Below are 15,693 nucleotides of genomic sequence, written 5' to 3' on the forward strand. Positions count from 1 at the left end.
CTTTCTAGGTTTGCTCATATTTCATTGTTAACTATTAACAAATAAAGCTAAACAGTCTTTTCTAGCCAAGTTGGCAGCACTGCCGGATCAGCTGATTGACTTTTGTCTCCCATCCCTAGAAATCAACGTGCTGGTGGAATTGGAAGCGAATTGAAATCGCGCGCTGCTTTATTCGCTTGTTTATGCCAAAGTCCATGGCAGTATTGGATCGGATCGGCAATTAGTCGACTGGAACTGGACAGATTGGCTTTGTGACACCATTCGCCTGTGGATTTCCTAGTGAGTTTCCGAGTACGAGTTCCATACAAAGTTTTATTCTGGCGCAGATATGAAATAAAAAATATGTTTGGCTTTGTTTGTTATGTAAAAGTCGTATCAGTTGTCTGGCGCGTTGATAACAGCAGCCACTCAGCTGATAAACATACACAAAGCCCATGCGGAAACAATTGAAACGACCCCACAACACCACCACCCACCACCCACACGCACCTTGGGTTGCCGCTCAAGGTTGCGCTAGAGATGAGCAGAAAGCAGTGACTGCTAACGTGATTGCTATCGCGACAAGTCACAGTTTCTCGGGTTAACCAGAAAAATAGTATGAATACGTCTACAGGGCTTCAGCTTATGTTCCTTATTTATGGGAGCGCAATATGTAATAGTTCACCATTGAATATATGTTTTAGTTTTTATATTATACTCATGTTACCAAAGCCCTTGCTGTCAAAGTCACACTGCTCTGCGCATCTCTATCACACATATTTGTTACTGACGTTAGCGCCAAATTCGAAATGCCAAGAACAGAAATCCGAACGTAACAGCGGTCATATCGCTTATCTAGCGCCGGCGGGAGATAGTGCCCACCTGCTCCTCCGCCTCGCTCTGTTCCGCCCATCGCATCCGATTTGCATCGACGTTTGGAGCCATGCTGCTTTCTCACCTGTTTCACCTATCTTTTCGCCTCGTTTCACACACACAGCATGCCCCGGGATTGGCTTCACCCCGCATTGTCGATAAACTGAGACGTTACGCCACGCCCACCGAGGGACAGCACCCAGATCTCCGGTTGCGAACTAGTGACGCCAACGTGGTCGGCACCCGTCGTCTTCAGCAACGTCGTTTTCGTCAAACTGCGAGATTATTTAATGTTGGCCACCGGTTTTCTGGCTCGCAGAACCGTACTTAACCAGCCGGCGTTCAATTCATGGAGCACACTCCTCCGGACCGCTAGAAACCGACCCACATCCACGGTTGCCGCAAGAGTCCCACTAAAGATTCAGTCACAGCGGCAATTTACAAGAGTATACTCATCGTAAGAATTGAAAGAGATATGTAGTTAACACATGATTGATAACTAGTTGTATTCCTTGATGCAGCTCCAAAGCTATGGACACGCCAGCTGATGTCTTCCGCGGCATTACGGATCGTTTTGCCGGAGTCACTGTCGATGGGCGCGAAGAGAACGTGGACAAATCCAGTTTTCGGGACAAACTGACAAGTAAGATTCAAATACATTTTAAAAAGAATTATTTACAAATTTAATTTGGGTATCTTTCTCAGCAAAAGTGGTTATCAAAAGTTGATTAAAAGTTTACTTATCTAAAATTAAAGTACTAAACTCAATTTCAATAAAATATCGCTACTTTCTATTTTATCAGTTTAAAAGTTAGCTGACTTTCAATACTCATAGACAATAAACAACTCATATTATTGATTAAATCTGTTTCCAATTGATATTTTAATGATAAAATACCTTTTAGAATCGCTGAACTTTTGGACGACGAACAAGAACCGGGCCATTTGGTTCCGTGTGTACAAGGAGCAGGCCGATTGGGTGCCCATTCTGGCGGAGAACGGCTTTGATTTCCACCATGCCAAGACCGGAGTGGTGGTCATGTACCGCTGGCTGCCAGAGGACGAGTCCAGCAACCTGCCCACCTACGCACACACGCTGATGGGCGTCGGCGGACTGGTGATCAACGAACAGGACGAGGTGCTGGTGGTGTCCGATCGGTTTGCGATGATACCGAACAGCTGGAAGCTGCCCGGCGGCTATGTGGAGCCGCGGGAGAATCTCATCGATGCGGCGATACGCGAGGTGGACGAGGAGACGGGAATACGCACCGAGTTCCGCTCAGTGGTCAGTCTGCGGCATGCCCATGGCGGCACCTTTGGATGCTCCGACATGTACGTGGTCATTGCCCTGAAGCCCCTGAATTTGGACTTCAAGCGCTGCGAGCGGGAGATCGCCCGCCTCCAGTGGATGCCAATCGCGGAGTATCTAAAGCATCCGCAGGTCCACGAGACGAACAGGCAGTTCGTGCGCACCTTTTTGGACTATCAGAAGCGCGGCCTGACCCTCACCTGTCGCGACGATGTGCACCAGGTGCTGAAGAAGAAATACAACCTGTATTACGTGGAGCGGGAGCAGCAACAGCAGCAGGATGAAAAGAATTTGTGAGACTTGTCGGTGCAGTGGCCAAATCCTTAGTGCAATTTCTATTAAGTTCTTTCTTCCAAAAGCCAGCAGAAGCACAAGTGCACATTGAAATGTTTACAATGTAGTTATTAAATGCTTTTTTTTTGTATATATTTATATGCATATATAAATTAAAGCTCACACAGCCTTACACAACATTTTCTTTGGATACCATTTATAAACGGCAATACTTTTTAAAACATGTGATATTATTTTGAAAATATGCCCAAGTATGGTAAATATTTCTCTAGAAGGTAAGCCAATTAGGATTTAACTTTATATTTTTACAGATTGAAAGGAAACAAAACGATTATTGACGAATCAAAATAGCTACTGCCAGTTTAGAATAAGCATAAAATGCGTAAAGTTTGGAAAAGTTTAGTCAATGATTTGTATACATTAAACAATTATTTCTTGTTCTAAAAGTCAACGCAAATGTGATGAATATAGAAATAAGCATAAAATGCGTAAAGTTTGGAAAAGTTTAGTCAATGATTTGTATACATTAAACAATTATTTCTTGTTCTAAAAGTCAACGCAAATGTGATGAATATAGAAATAAAACATCTTAAATAAAACCAAAATGAAAAACGAAGTTATTTTTAACCAGTTTCAATGAGAGTCGTTACATCTACAAATTAAATATTTTATTAGTGTATATTACCAACAATTTCAAACAGTAATTCTAATCATCATATTTATCAATTTTGATTAAACTGTACAAAATAAAGTGAAAGTTGCATGGAGCTCAAAAATGGGGTAAGCCCCTTTGGCTCGAGTGTAAATAAATGTATGTTTTAATATGTTTTTGGCAGTTAATCAACATTTTTCCTAGTTTATTTTCAATGATATCCAAAAGCCAGAAGTCGCACAAATGAAACGAAGCTCGCATACAAAATAGTTCTAAAAAGTTGTTGTTCAATCTATCTACTTGAATTTCCAAACAAAACTTAGGCCATGCAATCGGGTCAAGTTAATTTAAAACTCTTTTTCATGCGAATCCCATTTATAGCCCCGTGGCCTCGGATACAGGCCAGATGCGGCAGAGCACGCGGCTCCGGATGAGGCCCACCGGAATGGGTCCGTAGTAGCGGGAGTCCGAGCTGTTGCCCTTGTTGTCGCCTTCGATCCAAACGTATCCGCGCGGCACATAGTCCTTGACCATCACGGGCTTCTTCTTGTCATCCGCACTGCCACTGTACTCCGCCTCCAGGGGAATGGGCTTCTGGGTGAGCACCTGATCACCGGATACGGCCACGATACGCTTGCAAATGAACTGGTCGGCATTGATGGGCGATATGGCGATGACTATGTCGCCGGCCTGGTAAGTTCGCCAGTGCTTCGACAAGCGCTCGGTGAGCAGAACGTTGTCCGAGTGGAGAGTGGGCTCCATGGAGGGTCCCTTGCACTGCAAGTGGTTATATCAATGAGCAAGTGTACCCACCCAGGAACATCATAATAGACGCCTCACCAGGACGAAATCGCCGATGTACTCGAAGGTGCAGTGTGTGATAGCCGCATAGGCCACCGTGTACCGCATCAGGCGGCCCAAACGGGAAAGGATCTTCATGACGGCGATACCGGCGTTGGCTGCTCCACATGCGCCCGGTTTCAGAGCATCTCCCGTGTCCAACGACCTGTTATTCTCCCGGAAAGTGTTCTTCCAAAATCGAATGTTTATGTTGTGTAAAAATCAGGGCTGCACAGGCGGCGCAGCTGAGCGGCCAGCCAGGGATGCCGCAACAATAATTTTGATGTCAAACGATAAATTTGTTGTGGCGCAAATTTTAAAAAATTGATGGGCCAATTAGTTAAACCAAAATTTAGCACATAAAACCACATATATTTATTTTCACTTTTCAATTTTGACTAAGTCTGCCAGGCATGGCATGTGTGGTACATATGTTTATGTTTCAAATACATCTAACATCCATTTGTCGTATATTTCATGCAGGTCTCCAATTACATTGTTTTAACTTACGATTAGAAATACATTAGTTACATTGAGAGAGTTGCTGGGAGAAGGTGGTTAGTCAAACCCAAAACGTGCACAATGAGATAAATCCTGGAAATAGACACTCATTCATATATTGGCCTGCATGTATGCAATATATACATCAGTATATGTATATTTGTATATCGCGTGTAAGCGTCACAGAAATCGTAAATTACGCTAACTAAAGGCAAAATAAATATGCAGCAGCTACTGACTGGAACGAATCGCTTGAATTTCAATTAAAAAATCTATTAAATACATATTGTCGGGTGATTTCACCACCCGTCTAACTAAAATATATCAAATAAAATCAACAATCTTTGCAATAACGCATTAAAAAATAATCAAAATCCTACTACGGCCTATTTTGCCTAATGCCCATATTTCATCTGATCGCAATTCGTCTTCAAAATTCTGTTTTAGCTTGGAATCAAGAGTTGTCTCGTTTAGTACTTTTTTGTTGATAGATGTGGCGCCGGAAGATCCTGGACCGCATCCCATTTACTCCAATTTCTTGCCGCTCACCGGCTCCGACTTCTGGCGCCTCTCCTGCCGCTCGCGCACATCCACGGCCGCCAGATCGATGCCCGCCACATAGGCGTGCATCACCGAGATCAATGCCTTAAGCACGGCAAAGGGACCCGTGAGGAAGGCGAGTATCTTGAAAAGCGATGCGCCGAATACTGCAATTGAAGGGTACAAACGGATTAGATAAGTTTCGCTAGCTGGAATGCTAAGTGTGTGCATGTTAGTGTGTATACTTACTCAGCGGGCCGTAGGTGAAATTCAAGAGGTACAAGCACACGTAGAACAGCTCGTTAACGCAGCACATGAATGTGAGTATGTCCTTCTGGTAGTACAATCGCATTATGAAGTTGTCATTCACCTTGTGCGAGCTGCGTCCCACCACAACGCTCCTGCAAAAAAAAAAAACAAACGCGCAAGCCATTAGTTTGAAGTCCTTGACAGGACAGACGTGCTGTATCCTGCCCATTTCCCCACTTACGTCTGCATGAAGAGCCAGTGGCAGGCCACGTCGATGGCGATGGACAGCTGGAACCAGAACATGTACCGGGGATAGAAGTAGGCCAGGGTGACTAGTAGGCCGGTGGTGCCACAGCGATCGGTCAACTGGTCCAGCATGGCGCCAAAACGAGTGCCTGTAGTAGGGTAAATGATTATTTAGTAAAGAATCCATAATTTAATATTACGATATATTTTTGGTGGAATACCCTTTTGGAAAGAATCTCTATCTACACGATCATTTCTTTATAAACCTCAAAATTATAGGTTTGATACCCCTGCAGTACACCACTATATCAAAAACATTATCAAAGATATTTATATGGCATTTGTTTCTTAGAAGGCTTCCTAATGTCTCTCCATAGTTCCAAGGCAATATTAGCCCTGATTTCTGTCTATTCTATGGCCCCACGTCATCCATCGATTGGCTATCCAGCCGTGACCATATCGGGCTCTCCAGGGCGTGCCCACAATGGCAAAATATCGGCAGATAACCAATGCGGAGACAGGTGTTTGCAGTGCGTTAGCGGCCAAAGTGCGCGCACAAATCAGATACAGCTGCTATAGACGAGCATTTAGATATCGAGGGCGCATGGGTAATGCTCACTTTGGTTAAAGGCTCGGGCGGCGTGTCCATCGACGGCGTCCAGGAGGGCAGAGGTTACATAACACCAGCCGGAGATCACATAGTTGGTGGACATGAACCAGAAGGCGATCAGGGCCAGAACGATGCGGGCATAGCCTGGAAAAGATCAATATGAATCAACACATATGCGTGCATCATATATGTATATGGTTTTCTGGGGCGAAATCATTGGGGGTGACTCAATTGGGTGGACGGCGCTGCTCTTATCGGTGAACTTGCGCCCTGCATTTCACAGGTTGCCAAACAGCGCCTATTAATCCAATTAGGAAACACTAGAATCGCTATTATTGCGCCGCATAAATCGAACATGCGATTTGTTTACCTAGCTGGAACACGGAATAAAAACCAAAAACAGCACTCACCGATCAGATTTGGCACAAAGATGAAGACGTTATCGTGTTCGGCAATTGCCATTTTGTTTCGCCTCTTTGGTGCTTGGTGTGTTTCGGGATCTGCTAGCTTTGCGGCTTGTTTTTATCCAATTAAATGCCAAAAGTACTGCAACAAAAAACCGTGGAAACAAAATTTGCTGTATCTGGTGTGACCGCAGCGTGACCTTTAGAAAATACTAACAACGCTTTGCGAAAAAATACCAATTATACTAACCTACAAGATTTCAGCCGGCTTCCACTGACACACATCTATTTATAATTTCAGTTATTTTGCAATCAAAATTTAGTCATCAAATTTCTCATTATTTGCATTTTGCGCGCATGTGTATAATTTTAAATTAATCAAATAATAATTGTTGTTGTTTAACATGAGCTCCCAAAGACCAGTTAACGAGTTTTGTTGCGTCTTAACTGCGGTTTGGCTGCGATTTGATGCATTTTCGGTGCTGTTGAGCAGTGTATACCGCTTTCAATCTAGTATATTCCTCAGCGGTCCATGGCATGGTCATACCGCCCACGATAAAGTTTCCACAAATAACAATAATAACACAATATAGACGAAAATAATGCACAAATAACGCGGCCCCAAAGAACCTGCGCGGTGAACCACATGCAGTAGCATGGATAAACTCCGCGGCGGGACTCTGGTCGGCGGTGGATCCCCCAGCGGCGCTGGATCGACGACTCCGGGTCAGGAGCACCAGCAACTGGAGCAGTATCAGTACCCCAAAAACCTGATCGAGCAATATCTTAGGGCCTCCAGCAAGATCAAGAAGTTCGAGCGGGCCGGCTTCTTCAAGTGAGTAGTTACGGCAATGAGATACATGCGTAATTCTATAGGTACGCTGCATTTCCATTCATTACGTTTCATTATTAGCAAGTCATTACCCAATTCAAAGCTTCTATCTAAAGTCTATTTGAAGTTCTTAAATCAACAATCTTAAATCCCCAATCTCAATACTCCAATGCTTCTCTGATTCCCAGACGCTTTGCGCCCAGCGTGGTCGATGTGCAGGCGGACTTCCAGCGACTGGCCTACAGCTTCGAGGAGTCGGGCATCCTGCAGTACGCGGCCATGTGCCACATTGGGTATGCCAAGTGCGAGTCCTACGGCGGTGCACCGCAGCGTGAATCGGAGGCTTATCTGCGGGCAGCGAGATCCTTTTTGGCGGCGCACAACGAGTCCGGGCAGCTGCATCTGCGCACCCGCCACTCGGGATTTCGGGAGGGAGCGCTCCATTGCTATCACCGTGCGGCGGATCGAGCGGTGGACGGATGTGTCTTCAAGGCGGCCATTCTGCGAGAGTTGAAGCAGCTGCAGCGCCAGCTGGACAGCACCAGCAGCTTCGCTTCGCCCACCCATCAGATCCACGACCTGGAAATCAGCGCCGAGACGAGTGGCCAGCGCGGCGATTTCCGCAGCGCGCTGCAGCACTACGACGACATTGTAGATAATGTTTACGAGCGCCGCGGTGCTGGCACGTACGGTGAACTATTGCGGCGCGTTGAGGTACTGCGTCTGTTGCTCCTAGTCCATTTGAACCTGCCTCCCGCACGCCAGTCACCCGCCCACATCAAGCTGATCGAGTACTACTACAACCTGGCGCAGTTTGAGTCGCGCCCCTGCTCGGCGGACGACGGGGGTTCAGCGGAGCGTCCGGGAGCATTTGTGCCCGAGCAGCAGCAGTATGCGCTGGCGGAGATTACGTGTGCCTGGGTGGAGCGTAAAATGTGCGATCTAAAGCACCTTCTACGCGATTTTGGAGCTGAATTCGGATCATTGAGCGGCGTAGAAAGGCAGCTTCTGGCGGTGATGCATTCGGAACTGGCCAGGAGCTACTAGATTATAGTCCTAAGATCGTACTGTACATTATTTACTACTGGATCATTACCACTGAATAGCACATATAACTATCGCTTAAGTGTAACCAAGTCTACCAACTAACCTTTGAACGTGCCTACACGCATAACAATTAAAAATTAACAAACGAAAGACCAGGTGAATGCAGCAATAAAGCGAAGGTGCGAAACGCAATAAAATGTAATAGGATTTGAGCGATCACGCTTGAGATTTGTACAATAAATAAAGGAATTACGAATGATAATGCGGACATACAGATGACTAACAAACAAATTTGTTTCTTATCAATCCAACAGGTGTTCTAGAAACCATTAATAAAGAAGCCAAGGGATGTGCAATATTTTGGTCATTTAATTTGTTTATTTACCTTGTCAAGCAACTTGTTTTTTTTTTTTCTTAGCAATTTCTCAATTAAGTTAGCTAATTAATGCAACACTCTTCGGGTGCCACAACTGATATTCAGAATCTAATCGCATAGATTTCTACATCGCATTGTATGTTTCGTGATTTGTTTGTGTTTGCTTACAAAACGTTTTGTTTTTCGCTGGAGCTTACAATTCCAATTTGTTAAATAACCTATAATATCTTTTTGTTTATGTAATTTGTAAATTTTCATATATTTATATATATATATATATATATATATGTATGTTTCATGTAATACCCATTAATCCTTTCTATGCCTGTTACACATTTCCATTTTCCATTTACTTTGCTTTGTATTTAAATCGAATATTGAATCGCTAAGCACTCGCCGTTGTCTTTGTCGAATCCGCGGGCAACGAATTCACGGTTCGGAATTGGGAGGGCAGTTTAACATCGTTTCTCACACGTTTTGGTTCGACTCGCTTAATCAGAACGTTAAGTACATACTTCTGTTGTTGTAGTTTAAATTGTTTAATTTGTAAATATATAGTTAAGGCGTAAATAAATTACAAAAAAATAAAATATATTTTTATATATATGTTTACATGAAACCTAGCGAAGAATTAAACGAAATTATATAAGCGCAAGATCACAAGCAGTTTTGTAGTTGGTTGGTTGTATTTATAAGTTATAGTTCCCGTTCACTGACGTTGCTGTTGTCTGTCCACTTTGTAATTGTATATATTTATAATTTTTATTTTGTTTAATTCGACACGTAAAAAGAAAAAATTCAGCTAAAATTTGTGTGTTGCTGTTGAGTTATCAACGGTTGTGTTATGCATGGTTGTTTGTAATTGGTTTGGTTTGGGTGTTCTAGTTTTATTGTTGTCGGTAGGTTTGCCGATCGAATTGCCGTTTACATGACTTCACTATAGCGTATTGTAAACTCAAAACTAATTTCGCACAGAATGGATTGCAGCGAACGGGCAGCCCAATAGCCGGATGTCGCCCGCCGCCTATTGAAGAGAAAGGATAGTGGTCTGAAATGTCCTTATGGTTCGGGGATGTGGGTTGTGTTTGGGTGCGCGACTGTGTGTGTGCGGGTGTGTGGCCGTTGGCAGCTATCCACTAGATATGGGGTATCTATCGGATATCATCTACTTTCCCGCCTTGGCCTTCTTCTCGTTCTCCGAGGTGATCTTGTTCTTCAGATGGTCCTTGTAGTCCAGAATGCCACCCTTCCACTTGGTCACCGTCTCCTTTTCGCACACCCAAATCTCCTCAGCCACCTAGAAACGAAAGAACAACGATTAAAAACATGGTCCTGCTTTCTTTTTTGGAATATTTATACGGTTATCTACTCCCAAGGGGAAAAATAATCAAAAGTTGAACGCTTACCTGATTAATCAGACGGAAATCGTGACTAACTAGCACCATGCCGCCATCGAAATCGTTGATCGCATCGGCGAGCGCATCGATGGTCTCCATATCCAAGTGATTGGTAGGTTCGTCAAGTAGCAGGAGATGGGGCACCTGCCAGGCCAGCCAGGCGAACACCACACGACACCGCTGGCCATCGGAGAGCTGACGGATCGGACAGACCTGCTGGCGACCAGTAAGGCCGTAGCGACCAATGATCTTACGCATCTCCTCCTTCTCCTTGACGTCGGGGAAGGCTCGCATCATGTACTCCAGCGGACTGGCGTCCAAATCGAGCAGCTCGTGCAGATGCTGGTGGTAGCGGGCGATGCGCAGATGGGAGTTCTTGCGGATCATGCCGGAGGTGGGCACCAGATCGCCATAAAGCAGCTTCAGCAACGTGGACTTGCCAGCTCCGTTGGGTCCCACCAAAGCGAGACGTGTGTCTAGATCGATACCGAACTCCAGATTCTTGTAGATCCACGGTGTCTCATCGTTGTATCGGAAATTCACGTTCTACAGCAAGCATTTTATTAGTTAGTCATCTTTAACCTTTTACCAAAGTCATTAAAAGAAACCAACCTGCACCATGATCACGGGTGGTGGCACCTTGCCGCACGATGGGAAGTAAAAGTTGAGCACCTTGTCGTCGGACACCTTCTCGGTGAGTCCCTGTGCCACCATCTTGGCCAGCGTCTTCTCCTTGGACTGCGCCTGTCGCGCCAACTTGGCGGAACCGTGACCGAATCGAGCAATGTAGTTCTTCATGTGCGAAATCTGATCCTGTTCCCAGTTGTACTGCTTCATCTGGTTCTCCAGCAGTTCCATGCGGGTGCGCACAAAGGCCTCGTAGTTACCGGTGTAGTACTTGAGTCGCTTGCTCGTCAGGTGAATGATGTTAGTGCAGACACCGTTGAGGAAATCCTGCGAGTGCGAGATGAGCACCAGGATGCGCTTGTATGTCTTAAGCTCCTCCTCCAGCCACACACAAGCGTCAAGATCCAAGTGATTCGTCGGCTCGTCCAGCAACAGCAGATGTGGCTTCACAAACAGAGCGCGGGCCAAGGCGATACGCATACGCCAACCACCTGGAGGGCAACAAGAATATTACAAATTGTTTACATATGACATCCCTTCGTGCACAAACCTGAGAAGTCCTTGGCCTGTTTCTGTTGCATGGCCTTGTCGAAGCCGAGACCGTGAAGGATGCGGGCCGCCTTGACCTCTGCCAGATCAGCGGACATATCGTCCAGCCGCTCGTAGATGTCGATCAGCTGCTCCTGGGCATCGTCCTCCTCGCTCATGGCCAGCTCCTCGGCCAGCTTCTCCAGCTTAATACGCTCCTCGTCCACCTCCATGACGCACTGCAGGGCACTCTTTGAGCTGGCCGGGATTTCGCGCGTCAAGTGGAAGATGTCGATGTGCGGCGGTACGGGCACCTCCCTGCCGCCAAGGCAGGCCAGCAGCGAGGATTTACCGCATCCGTTTAGGCCAATCAGACCGTAGCGACGTCCGCAATTCAACTCCAGCATGGTGTCCTGCAGCAGCTCGGAGCCAAAGAACGTGATCGAAAAGTTGGCGATCTTGACATCGCGGGAACGCGGATGCACCGCCAGCGATCCGGTGCAGGATCGGGCCTCCGCACTGATCCGTGCCTCCTCCTCCAGCTTGGCGCACAGCTTCTCCTCCTCGGTCAGTTCGCGTTCCGGAACACCGTTGGCCTTCTTGGAGGAGGGTATCTGTTGGATCTTCTTGTTGCGCGCATCCTTCTTCTTCTGCGCCTCGCGTTTCTTCGCGGCGGATGACATTATTCCGGCTGCAAATGGATCAAATCGGGATATAAATACTTTACTGGTATTTTGTTCTCTGTCGGGGATTTTATTTCAATCTTTCTTTGCCAAAGGTTTTCTATATTGTGTGTTATTCAGTCGCCGCCAGTAATGACAGTAAATTAAAATCATTGACTTTCTACGTTCTATATTTTTTGAAAAAATTTTTTTTAAGAGGTAGTTGCTGGAAAGGGTTAGATATTTCCCACAAGGTCGTAGACCCGGAACAGGTTTTAAGTTATGTTGTGGTTGTCTTATCTGCGAACGCCAGACACACGATCGTTCTTTTTTTCGCGTTGATTACCTTATAAAGATTATAATAAAAGAACCCAGAGACTTCGACGACTCAGTATTACCGATCTAATCGTTGAAACGTGTATTGAACAACTTTTAATAATATTGAAACTAAACCTTCAATATTCGCTTATGCTCAAAATCTTAACCCTTGCAATATCGATTGAATACTGTTTACTTTGCACACTCTAAAATTCTATTGTTCTTGATGAAGATGGCCACATTTCCTAATTTTGGAGTCAGTTGTAATGCTCGAACAAATTATTATATTTTCGTATTTATTTACCATACAATTTAATTTAAAGGAACATTTTGCAGATCCTGGGCAGCACTGTGTCTGTTATTTTGGCGCCTTTATTTCTATGGGTAGCACTGTTCAATTTACAGGATCATGTTCAAGGCCACCTGGATTTGGGTTTCCCGCTCTCTCTCTCTCTTTCTACCTCGCTTCCTCCCCGCCCACACTTGCATACACAAAGATCGCGTGTAACCAACTGTTTCAACAAAGAACAAATAAAATCTGAACTCAATTTTAAAATTAGACAGCGTCAGCAAAAACTCAAAAATTTCCACTGTGCTGGCTGCGCTCCACTGTGCCGCTCTCTGCCTCCCTCACACACGCTCTTTCTTTCTCTGTTGCCGAGGGGAACACTTCTTCCTCTTCTTCTTGCGGCCGGGTTGTCTGAATGGGATGCATGATTCACTGGAACACTCTGGCCACAATGGAGCCCATTGATGGCAGTGGGAAATTGCAGGAAACGCGGAAAAACTGCATTGCACGATCTGCTGTCACTATCAATCCCCTCTCTCCCTCGCACCCTCACATACACCTGGCCGATGTTACAACACGCACACACGCGTACACACGTACACAGACACGCAGTCAGGCAGTCGCAGAAATGGTAAAATTGCATGTGTGTTGCGCTGCGCACATTATTGAATTTTCCACGGCGAGATGACGACGATGACGGTGTGCAATTACTCACCTTGGCGTCGATTGGACTTGACTGATTATCAAGGATGATGGGTTAGTACAGCGCGAAGGAGTATCCTTTGAAGTTCGCGAAGGATAACGGTACGGCGACGGCAACGGAACGTAACGGAACAGATCGGTTCGTTTCGGATCTCGCACACACACACGCACGCACGGAGCAGCTGCTGAAAAGTGCCTGCTGCCTGTTACCGTTTTCGGTAGAAAAAGAGAGAGACGACTGAACGGAACGGAACGGGAGAAAGGTTCCACGTGGTGGTGATGGCGTTTGGCACGGAACCCACGGAGCGGGAGAGCATTCGGTCACCAGCGCGGCAGGGTCACACTGGGGCACTTGGGCGATGGGCACACTGGCAGAGGACGGCACGGACTGGCGATAGTATCGGTAAAAATCCGTATAATTAAAGTCCAAAATTATTTGTAAATTAAAGAAATTTATTGTTTTCATTGCATATATTAACTTGCCTTTTTTTTATTAATTTTGATTTGATCTTTCATTGATTGAAAATCAATAGCTTGCATTCGCCTAAATTAACTCTATCAAGACTAGGTCAAATATATTCGTAAATTGCAAATTACATTAAATATTTTGTTTTCATTAAAAGATGAAGAAATTGGCACATTATTAGAATTACTTTGAAATTGGAAATTACAAACTTTTAACAATGTTCTCTTTAAATATTTAAAATAGCTATATAAGTAACACTTATTCACATTTTATTTAAATGTAATATAATGGTCAGCAAACGATATATATGCAGACAACGCCTTCGAAATTTGGTCATATTCAATCCACCCATCGACTGGCCACACTAAACAAGTGTAAACAAAAGTTGTGTTGTGTTTTTTATTGGCCCAAAAAGGCCCCAATTCGGAATTGGTCATGTCGAAGCTGAGCGACACCAAGATCCCGATCACGGAGTTCCTGGAGGCATACCGTCGCCAGCCGTGTCTCTACAACTCGCTTCTGGACTCGTACAAGAATCGGGTGTCCCGTGAGGAGGCCTACGGGGCGATAATCCGTTCCCTAAAGATACCCCAACTGACGGTGGTGGACATAAAGCTAAAGATCAAGAGTGTGCGTACCGTCTACTCCAAGGAGCTGCGCATCTGGATGCGCGAGAAGGAGCTGGGAAGAAGCTACGAGCCCAAGTTATTTTGGTTTAAGTTGGCCGACTCCTTTCTGCGCTCCGTTTCCCTTTCCCACTGCAAAAGGGTAGGATTTCTCGATCTTTATTCTGATTCTTATGTAAATCTGACCTCTGGTCCACCTGCAGGGAAAAAACAAGCATGCTAGTGCTCCACCAACGCCAGTTAAAGCGGAGGAGACGACGCTGCCCCAGAGCAAACTTCTTTTCACTGCCGCCGCAGATATCAGTATGAGTGAGGATGCGCTAGAGGAGGAGGATGCAGAGGTGGATGCCGAGCCAGATGAGTGTTCTTTGGAACGAAGCAAGCCTACAGCAAGCAGCTGCATAATTTCAATGGCTGCGGAAAATACTCGCGCCAGCAAAGCCGAGCTAATCTTGGATGATTCCTCACTCTGCCTGGTGGAACAACCACAGCAGGAGCAACATCCTCAGGGGTGCAGCAGCTCCCAACAGCTCCCACCCACGCCGACACAACGAAAACCTAAGTACAATACGAGTCTGGACTCGGCCGGAGAGGATGAGCTAATGATTTTCGGCCAGAGCATCGCCTCCCAGCTGCGAACCATTCCGGATTCATATTCTCGATCGGTGGCGAAACTCCGCATCCAGCAGGTGCTGTTCGAGGCGGAAACTGGACAGTTTCAGAGCACCGATGTCAATAGCACGCAGCTCCAACATACCTTCTAATCCATAAGTCTAGATTAAGGCCAACAAGTTCCATTGTTTACATATGTGTTCATGTAGTCCCTGTGCTCAGTTCTCGCAAATTCCACAGGAATATGTCACCCTGGTCTATTTTTAGGGGATTTTCAAGCCGTTTGTCGTTCAGTAGTCAAGTTAATTTTTAAGAATGACGATTAAGTTTAAGAATGTAAATAATACTACAAAAATAAATACTTTGTAAGTAGTAAAACCGAGGAGGGCTACATTTTTGTATGAGAAAGAGTTAAACTCGCCTGAATTCGAAATAAAGAAGTACACATTTTTAAATTCAGTGATAAAAGAACTGTCGATAGTTGTACAACTATCAAACCTGTTCGATTTTCAAATCAAAAGGAAGGAAAATTAAAAAAATATTTATTATAGCGATTAAGTATTTTAACTATCGATACATTTTAATGTACATTTATTCAAAAGTCACCAGGCTGCGACTTTCAACTTAGATTCGATTAAAGTTTGATTTAATGTTGGGCTCTGACATCAAAATATAAAAGTTTTTCCATTATTTTGCTAAAATATATATTAAAAC

General features: G+C 45.0%; 6 protein-coding genes across 6 annotated transcripts; 3 read left to right on the plus strand and 3 right to left on the minus strand.

The window, feature by feature from the left end:
* The first annotated feature begins 108 nt into the window (after positions 1 to 108).
* LOC6524858 (nudix hydrolase 2) lies at positions 109 to 2,676 on the plus strand. The gene is made up of 4 exons (XM_002100662.4): positions 109 to 279; positions 977 to 1,309; positions 1,374 to 1,495; positions 1,758 to 2,676. The coding sequence occupies exons 2-4, from the start codon at positions 1,143 to 1,145 to the stop codon at positions 2,456 to 2,458; spliced, it is 990 nt and encodes a 329-aa protein (XP_002100698.1). The 5' UTR covers positions 109 to 279; positions 977 to 1,142; the 3' UTR covers positions 2,459 to 2,676.
* Positions 2,677 to 3,108: 432 nt separating this feature from the next.
* Positions 3,109 to 4,251, minus strand: LOC6524859 (mitochondrial inner membrane protease subunit 1). Its single transcript, XM_002100663.4, has 2 exons — positions 3,948 to 4,251; positions 3,109 to 3,884 (listed from the first exon to the last, which is right to left on the minus strand). The coding sequence occupies exons 1-2, from the start codon at positions 4,044 to 4,046 to the stop codon at positions 3,483 to 3,485; spliced, it is 501 nt and encodes a 166-aa protein (XP_002100699.1). The 5' UTR covers positions 4,047 to 4,251; the 3' UTR covers positions 3,109 to 3,482.
* Positions 4,252 to 4,400: 149 nt separating this feature from the next.
* LOC6524860 (CDP-diacylglycerol--inositol 3-phosphatidyltransferase) lies at positions 4,401 to 6,680 on the minus strand. Its single transcript, XM_002100664.3, has 5 exons — positions 6,504 to 6,680; positions 6,103 to 6,237; positions 5,479 to 5,632; positions 5,238 to 5,389; positions 4,401 to 5,155 (listed from the first exon to the last, which is right to left on the minus strand). The coding sequence occupies exons 1-5, from the start codon at positions 6,553 to 6,555 to the stop codon at positions 4,974 to 4,976; spliced, it is 675 nt and encodes a 224-aa protein (XP_002100700.1). The 5' UTR covers positions 6,556 to 6,680; the 3' UTR covers positions 4,401 to 4,973.
* A 340-nt stretch (positions 6,681 to 7,020) lies between these two features.
* LOC6524861 lies at positions 7,021 to 8,732 on the plus strand. The gene is made up of 2 exons (XM_002100665.4): positions 7,021 to 7,332; positions 7,518 to 8,732. Exons 1-2 carry the CDS (start codon positions 7,154 to 7,156, stop codon positions 8,374 to 8,376), a joined length of 1,038 nt encoding a protein of 345 aa, XP_002100701.1. The 5' UTR covers positions 7,021 to 7,153; the 3' UTR covers positions 8,377 to 8,732.
* A 687-nt stretch (positions 8,733 to 9,419) lies between these two features.
* LOC6524862 (ATP-binding cassette sub-family F member 2) lies at positions 9,420 to 13,511 on the minus strand. Its single transcript, XM_002100666.4, has 5 exons — positions 13,289 to 13,511; positions 11,327 to 11,995; positions 10,762 to 11,267; positions 10,159 to 10,695; positions 9,420 to 10,049 (listed from the first exon to the last, which is right to left on the minus strand). The coding sequence occupies exons 2-5, from the start codon at positions 11,985 to 11,987 to the stop codon at positions 9,918 to 9,920; spliced, it is 1,836 nt and encodes a 611-aa protein (XP_002100702.1). The 5' UTR covers positions 11,988 to 11,995; positions 13,289 to 13,511; the 3' UTR covers positions 9,420 to 9,917.
* Positions 13,512 to 14,076: 565 nt separating this feature from the next.
* LOC6524863 lies at positions 14,077 to 15,434 on the plus strand. The gene is made up of 2 exons (XM_002100667.4): positions 14,077 to 14,509; positions 14,571 to 15,434. The coding sequence occupies exons 1-2, from the start codon at positions 14,177 to 14,179 to the stop codon at positions 15,129 to 15,131; spliced, it is 894 nt and encodes a 297-aa protein (XP_002100703.1). The 5' UTR covers positions 14,077 to 14,176; the 3' UTR covers positions 15,132 to 15,434.
* The last annotated feature ends 259 nt before the right edge of the window (positions 15,435 to 15,693 follow it).

This window comes from Drosophila yakuba, chromosome X, assembly GCF_016746365.2.
Source record: "Drosophila yakuba strain Tai18E2 chromosome X, Prin_Dyak_Tai18E2_2.1, whole genome shotgun sequence".
Classification (NCBI taxonomy): Eukaryota; Metazoa; Arthropoda; class Insecta; order Diptera; family Drosophilidae; genus Drosophila; species Drosophila yakuba.

Excerpts from the sequence above, each read along its gene's own strand:
- LOC6524858 (XM_002100662.4), top strand. The coding sequence starts at position 1,143 with ATGTTGGCCACCGGTTTTCTGGCTCGCAGAACCGTACTTAACCAGCCG. Across the intron at positions 1,310-1,373 it reads TTTACAAGAGTATACTCATC|CTCCAAAGCTATGGACACGC; the intron begins GTAAGAATTGAA and ends TCCTTGATGCAG. Across the intron at positions 1,496-1,757 it reads TTTTCGGGACAAACTGACAA|AATCGCTGAACTTTTGGACG; the intron begins GTAAGATTCAAA and ends AATACCTTTTAG.
- LOC6524859 (XM_002100663.4), bottom strand. The coding sequence starts at position 4,046 with ATGAAGATCCTTTCCCGTTTGGGCCGCCTGATGCGGTACACGGTGGCC. Across the intron at positions 3,885-3,947 it reads ACATCGGCGATTTCGTCCTG|TGCAAGGGACCCTCCATGGA; the intron begins GTGAGGCGTCTA and ends AACCACTTGCAG.
- LOC6524860 (XM_002100664.3), bottom strand. The coding sequence starts at position 6,555 with ATGGCAATTGCCGAACACGATAACGTCTTCATCTTTGTGCCAAATCTG. Across the intron at positions 6,238-6,503 it reads CTTTGTGCCAAATCTGATCG|GCTATGCCCGCATCGTTCTG; the intron begins GTGAGTGCTGTT and ends GATCTTTTCCAG. Across the intron at positions 5,156-5,237 it reads TTTCACCTACGGCCCGCTGA|TATTCGGCGCATCGCTTTTC; the intron begins GTAAGTATACAC and ends CTTCAATTGCAG.
- LOC6524861 (XM_002100665.4), top strand. The coding sequence starts at position 7,154 with ATGGATAAACTCCGCGGCGGGACTCTGGTCGGCGGTGGATCCCCCAGC. Across the intron at positions 7,333-7,517 it reads GAGCGGGCCGGCTTCTTCAA|ACGCTTTGCGCCCAGCGTGG; the intron begins GTGAGTAGTTAC and ends TCTGATTCCCAG.
- LOC6524862 (XM_002100666.4), bottom strand. The coding sequence starts at position 11,987 with ATGTCATCCGCCGCGAAGAAACGCGAGGCGCAGAAGAAGAAGGATGCG. Across the intron at positions 11,268-11,326 it reads ACAGGCCAAGGACTTCTCAG|GTGGTTGGCGTATGCGTATC; the intron begins GTTTGTGCACGA and ends GTTGCCCTCCAG. Across the intron at positions 10,050-10,158 it reads ATTTCCGTCTGATTAATCAG|GTGGCTGAGGAGATTTGGGT; the intron begins GTAAGCGTTCAA and ends TTTCGTTTCTAG.
- LOC6524863 (XM_002100667.4), top strand. The coding sequence starts at position 14,177 with ATGTCGAAGCTGAGCGACACCAAGATCCCGATCACGGAGTTCCTGGAG. Across the intron at positions 14,510-14,570 it reads CCCTTTCCCACTGCAAAAGG|GGAAAAAACAAGCATGCTAG; the intron begins GTAGGATTTCTC and ends GTCCACCTGCAG.